General features: G+C 37.7%; 1 protein-coding gene across 1 annotated transcript in view; it reads right to left on the reverse strand.

Moving 5' to 3' along the window:
* Nucleotides 1-6,855, reverse strand: part of fstl4 (follistatin-like 4) — a 214,188-nt gene that overhangs the window by 11,539 nt on the left and 195,794 nt on the right. The window contains 1 exon segment of the mRNA XM_085175331.1: nt 3,026-3,133. Coding sequence (XP_085031457.1) covers nt 3,026-3,133 — 108 coding nt within the window.

The following is a 6,855-nucleotide window of genomic DNA, read 5'->3' on the forward strand; positions in this document are numbered from 1 at the left end:
GTGCTTTGCTAATACACTCTTTTAGAGTTACTAGTTGTTCCTGGAGAGCAATAAAGCACACCCCGGGTCCAATGAAACTAAGAAGATCATGATTAATGCTTCATGCAAGAACAGCTAAAGTTAATGATTTGCATTTTTTAACTCTGTGTTTTTATATCATACATTTGTAAGACACAAACAATTGTTTATGTCAACTTTTTTTTAATATGAAACAGTTGCTTGAGATTCTCTTACAAACATGATACAAATTGAGCTAAAATGAGCATTGAGAAAATTAAAAAAAACATACATTTTAATAAAAGAACCATCAAATTAAAGAGCAAAATATGTTTAGACTTGCCTTCCAGAAAGATATGTCAGAATGTTCTGAACTGATGCCCCTATGGGCGCGACAGTAATGAATCACTGCTGCAATAATTAAAATCCTCTTTTATTACTTTAATTGACAGTACCTCTAAAGAGATGACAGGAAGCAAGTATGGAGAGGGCAAAGAAGCTCAAGCCTCCAGTCAGACTCAAAATAGCTTCATTATGGTTAGTGGCAAGGGTGGCGGATCTATTTCAGAGGTAGTGGGTGTATGTAAAGTTTTGGGGAAAGTCATGGTCTGGGTCGAGAGCAACCTATATATGAGAGTCCTTAAAATAGCAGCTTGGTTAAGGTTGGAAAAATTAAAAACAACACGTTTAATGGAGTGACGAATCAAGCTTCTTCATCTTGCAATCCGATGGATGAGTCTGGCAATTGCCAGGAGAACTGACTGCACTGTGCAAAGTGTAAAGTTTGGTGGATGGGGGATTAAAATACCTTTTATTAAGAGCATAAAAAAACTCATTTGATTTGGCCAGCCCAGGCTAAAAAGTTGCTATTTTGCTGTGTGTACAGAGGTGAAAACACAAACAAAAAGCAACAAAACCAAAAATAACAAAAATAAATCTATTTGTGTTTTAAATATCTTCTTAGCACATTAACACAGAATGAACTGACAGTCTGGACTGTGACTGTCTATGCCCGGCAGGGATTCCTCCATTTGTCTTCCCTAATGAATTGACAATCACGTTCTCTTCAGTGCTTCCACAGAATTACTGAGCCATCCTCAAACTTGGCTTCTTAAAAATGCCGCACACACTGAGATGAATGCACACCTGCGTGCAGCCGCACATCTCGAGTGCTCAAATTAACACGCACGAGCAGAGACGCACACTCATACACATGTATGATCTGCCGAAGCGCAGCGGTGCCTCTGGTAGCGACAGGCTGCTGCTGAACAGGTCAATTACATTCAGTCCAAATGATAATGACATTATCAGACCATTTATTTGTGGTGTGATCCATGTGGCCTCCAATCCATTATGCAGTTTGTCTGCAATTGCATTTTTTTTTTGATTGATTCATACCCTGTTCACTAATTATTCATTACTTCTGAACCACGGCAGGAAGAGGGGGAAATGAACAAAATGAAAAATAACAAAAATGCATTTTCTGCACAGCTGTTATGCAAAGCTGCTCTTTGTATTTGTTTCAAAATTAAAATAGGGAGAACCATGTTTTCTTCTGTGATGAAAAACATTGTTTGATAGAATTTTCTGCTGTTTTTAAGATTACAACTCTGATAGAAGTTCAAAACCACTCCAGCATAATCGCCGTGAGTGCTCCCCTTAAAACGGAATAACTACACAGAAACACATCTCCAGCTTATGCACCTATACTCTGTGAAGAAAACGTGCAAGCCTGAAGAAATTGGAAATCTATGCACACATATGGAGTCTGGCCATGTAGATTATAAATCAGTGGAAAACTGTTAAAACCCACGTACAGGCAGTTATCCTTTTCACTACTTTTTGATGCCAAAGCGTAGTGGCACCTTGTGATCCGAAAGAATCTAACATTAAAGCTAAAAATAATGATGTAAAATGGACCCATTACAGTATCCTGGAGAAGCGTTATTCATAGAACCATTTCACAAAAAAGATTGAGAGCTTAAGAAATAACTGGAGTAGGGAAAAAAAATCTATACTGAAAAAAAGTGAAACACACGTAAATTTGACTGTATCATTATTGCACAGTCCTTATAAACGTCTCCAGACTACAGGGCCGCACTCAATTACAATGTGGTCCCTTCACCCAAAGAGACAAAGCAGAACAATAAACATGTTATTGTCATTTACAGAGATTACAGTGCGATCCCCTGGTAGCTTTACTCATGACACTATCTTCCACCGACGCACATTCAAAACAGGCAGACCTAAAAATACCAGCCCTTTAAAAACAGCATCATCCTCCATCGGTGCCAGTTCTGGTTTCTTCCCTCTTCCCTCCACCTTCTCGACCCTCTCTGCATCTTCCTCCTTATTCCCTTGTCACAACCCATCCCCTGAGGTGGATTAAATACAACCACACCTGTGATCATTTCTCAATTGTGAAGCCTCCAGCACCAGCAGCCCAAAGGGACGCTCGGCACAAGCCGACAACACCACAGCTGTGAATTGCTGTTTTGCTGGCTTGGTAAATGCTCTAAAACATACATAGATTAGTTTTTGTCACACAAATACTTATCACATAAACAAAGGACGCTGGCACACAAGTGTGCTCAATTAGTTATAAGCCAGGTTTTTTCTCGCTTGGTAAACTTTTTACAGCTAATGCAGATTATACTCTCCCAGGGAACGAATCAGAGTTGAGATACACACACCACCAAAAAGCAAGTGTAGACGGATGATAATAAGCAGGTCTGTTTTGTAATTTTATAGCTGCTCTAAGCTTTGTTTTATGTTTGATGACAAACAGTTCACTGATTAACAAGCGAGCCTGCGACACCGATGAGCTCCCTGTTTCTTATTAAAGAAATATATCCCAAATTAATAGCTTGTCTTTTTTTGCAGACAGGAGACAAAACAAAGCACAAAATGCTTAAGTGTCCCTTTAATAGTTAATATCCAGTTCCCTCTCATTCCCAGAGCTGTAATTTAAGTTGAACCATTTAGCTTGTCTTTCAAAAGTAACTGCTGCAAAGTACTTCACACTTACCTGAAGTGTTGGGTGGGTTTTGTCCATGTCCCCCCAGGTTAGGACCCACACCTGGTCATGTGATTTGTCATAAAGCATCTTTACTGGAAAAGGGTCTGTTGCAACAGCCTGCAGAACATAAAGAGAGTGTGGGAGAAAGAAATAATTGTGGGAAATTAGTCCTCTTTACTGGAAAGGAGAATAGCTCATGGTGGTAGAAAATGCAGAAGGGGCAAAACAAATATAACAAAAAACCTATTAATTATCAGATTAAAGACAATTTAGAGAACATCCTGATCCTTTCATTTCATTCCCAGCAAATGTTTTACAAGGCAGTCTCTGTGATAAAAGGTATCCTGCGCACTTTTTTGATTGCTGTTTTCACAACCAAAATGTTTTATCATGTTATGGATGTAATGTGTTTCAAATGGCTTTACAATGTTTCACTGAGATTATAATAATAGAGTGCTGTTCCAGCAAAAAGGGGTGTAGATAGTAGACATACTAAGATAGCAAACACAGATGTGAACAAAGCAGGATTAAAAAAAAAAAAAAACCTTAAAAATTGGCTTTGCAAATATACTAAAAAAAAGAAAAACTTGTTTAACACTTAAATCCTGCTAACTGCCAAACCTTTAAGAAGCTTTTAGCAACATGCTAAACGTTTTGCTTGAATACAATGGAGATAAAACAGGTCAGAGTTTTTAGAAGCAGTATAATCTGATCAAAACTAATTGAATCCACATAACAGCTATACAGTACACATGATGCGTGGATTTGTGACAGAGCAGTATACTTGCTGACCAGAAAATCCACTCTGTAACACATAGAGTCAACAGAAAACTCTTATCACATCAGGCCACTGACGGAGTGCAAAGGAAATAGGATATACAGATGTAAACAAAACCTGTATAATGTCACTGCTGAAGAGATTTTAGTTAAGGTATCTGACACACATCAGGTGACGAAGCAGAAAGGAGAAGCAGTAAAAGAAGAATTGAAACGAGAGAGAAGGGAGAGGATGGGAACATACTAAATCTCAGATCTGTTGCAATGTCAACAATGAGGAGTAACACAATCCATTACCCTGCTTCTGGCTGGGTGGACAGGGAGCTGCTGACACCCTCACCAGTGGAGCGAGACCACAAGCTTTTTGTTCAGTAATGGGAGGTCCAGCCCTCTGTTCTGCACTGGTCAGCCAAGTGTCAACTCAGCATGTGCCTATGTATAGTATGGGTATGTGTGTGTTGGTTTCTACATAATAGAAGCAGAGGTAAAGATGGGGTAAGGCCTAAATGCAGCAACCTGGAAGGCAGTCATATAAAAGCCCAACATACTTAAGTGTTATTTAACGGTGGTCTTAAGGTCTGACTTGTTTAAATGATTGTTGGTTTTTACAACAAGATATATAAGAAAAACTTATTTGTTTATGAAGTGATCACACTATTTTCTAAAGGATAAAGAGTTTGGGGTATGCTTGTTTTGACTTAAAGAAAAGGGAGCTTTTGAGAGCTGTTTCTTTTCAGGGTGCTAAAACCAACCTTCTTAGCATTTTGTTTTTTATTTTAACATTCTTTTTCTCAATTAAAATGGGATTTTGATGTTTGATTTTTTAGGTATTTTGAACTTTACTCCACAGGAAATGAAATATCAACAATACATGCTGATTTTGTAATTTGTCTGGTTTGGTCTAAATGCCATCTGCCCCAATTTTGGTTAAGAGAACTTTGGTCTAAAGAAATAAAATAAAAATAGATGATTAGGTTCACATAACAAGTAGATATATCATAGGACCAACAAACAAGCAAGCACACTAAATATTATTATTCAAAATGTTTGTGGCAGTGGTTAAATTCCATGAATCACAAATGTGACTTTGAAAAAAAATCAATTAAAAAAAATAAAAATAATCAGGCATATTGTTCAATAGTTTTTTTGAATATACAGTACATATGTATATGTGTCCAATTTTTGACCTATTAGTAGAGTTGCATGGTTAGAGATGTGGACATGAAGTTTGGTAAAAAGAACAGCTATAGGACTGCAATCTGAACTGATTCCAAAATAGTTCATAGGGCTGTTTTCAGTGGCTCCACTGGCAGATGACAAAAGAAAAAGATATAGTAAAGGTTGACACATTTTACAGTTTTTCTGCATGTCTTTCCAAGAAAACCCCAAACACAGTGATAACAATCTAAGCTGGCTAGATGTCAAAGAGCTGTAGCAGCAAAAAACTTGAAACAAAGTAAATGTTTAATTCTAGATAGAATCTGTGCTGTAGATGATGTCCTGTAGGTCACTTGACAGCATCCACTACTAAAACAGAAGTATAAAAGCATATGGATGCCATAGAGGACCACTTCTATCATTCAGGAAACTAGAATATTGTTCAGCTCCTTGAGCAAAGATGTTCGATCGGGTTTAGAAAAATGAAAATTCATAACAAAATCTTAAATGACAACTCTGTGCAACTGATTTACTGCAGCCTCAAAATGAACTTAAACTTACTATTTAAGTGACTACACAGAGGTTTTTGCCATCTGGCGTTCTTTTTAATTAGCTGATGTGCTGTTTGTCTTTGGACCCAATGGGAGGCTTAGCTGGCACAGGTCTGACACATCATAGTCAAGGTTAGATCCCTTTGTTGGGAAAGATAACAAATGTGCCATTTTCTTGCTTGGAACAGCATGAAAACCACGGTAGCCTCTGTTGTTGTAGCTTCTCCACATGTTTACAACCGTCATCCTGGTGTCTTTAGGGAATTTTTGGATGGGAGGGTTCAGAAACATATGAAGGCTTTCTAAAAAGTGCACAACTTTTCACTATAATAAGCAAATGATAAAGCACCCAAGAATAAAATCAGCAGTATGGGCATTTCCTTTATTTCTGCTTTGAAATATTTTTCTTTTTTTTTTTCCTGTGGATGGTAATGCTCTGAAGTTGTACCTTTTGAAAACTTCAGGCAGATATCATCTTTAAAAAAAAGCAAGACCCATAGTTGATTGAAATTTCACTGTGATACCCAATAAAGTTTCTTTAAAAGTTACCACATTTGAAGGATCTTGTGGATCTCCACTGACTCAGAAGTGAAGCTGTTGAAATGGTTTATCATTTCATGGGGTAATAATTGAAATTTAGGTATCAAGCAAAGACTTTTTTGTTAAAAAAATATTTTAAATGCCTGTAAGCAGGCACGTTGTAATGCACCCAAATGTCTTTGTGCAACATTTCCGGTAATTTGTGCTGAATGTTTTCCTTTTGATGCATTAAGAGTATGACCACAGCATATCACCCAGTCCGTGCTGATGGAGATTCTTTTCTTTAAGGTACTGCTTCTACTCCATGGTGCAAATCACAAATGTGCACCTTGAAGTGGCCACAAGAGCATGTCTAAAGACCTTACAGACAGGACATGACAAGTTTGACCACAGCATGCTGTGATGAATCTGGCAAGCTGAAATGAGGAGACAAGCAGCCGACAGCGTGCACAAAAGGAAATATTGAGGGGAAAAGAGTAGTGTGCGTTTATGTGTGTGTGAAGTCCCTGAACTAACAACACCAGTCTGTGTTTGCACGGCGACTTTTAAAGGAAAGCATACACGTTTGTTTTAATGATCTGGTCTCTTATTTTAGTTAGGCTGTGTGTGTGTAAACACACAATCCTGAATTACAAAAATTACTGCTACAGCATTTACATGGCCTTCTTGAATTGTGTGCTAAACCTTTTGATCACACCTAATATTAGAACACCTCTATTGTTTCTTACCTATACGCTTTATAAATACCATTTAAATACCATGCCATTTAGACATATACATACCGTCTCATGTAAATCTTGAGGAGACTCAGAT

The sequence above is a fragment of the Neolamprologus multifasciatus genome, chromosome 10 (genome assembly GCF_963576455.1).
Source record: "Neolamprologus multifasciatus chromosome 10, fNeoMul1.2, whole genome shotgun sequence".
In the NCBI taxonomy this organism is placed as follows: Eukaryota; Metazoa; Chordata; class Actinopteri; order Cichliformes; family Cichlidae; genus Neolamprologus; species Neolamprologus multifasciatus.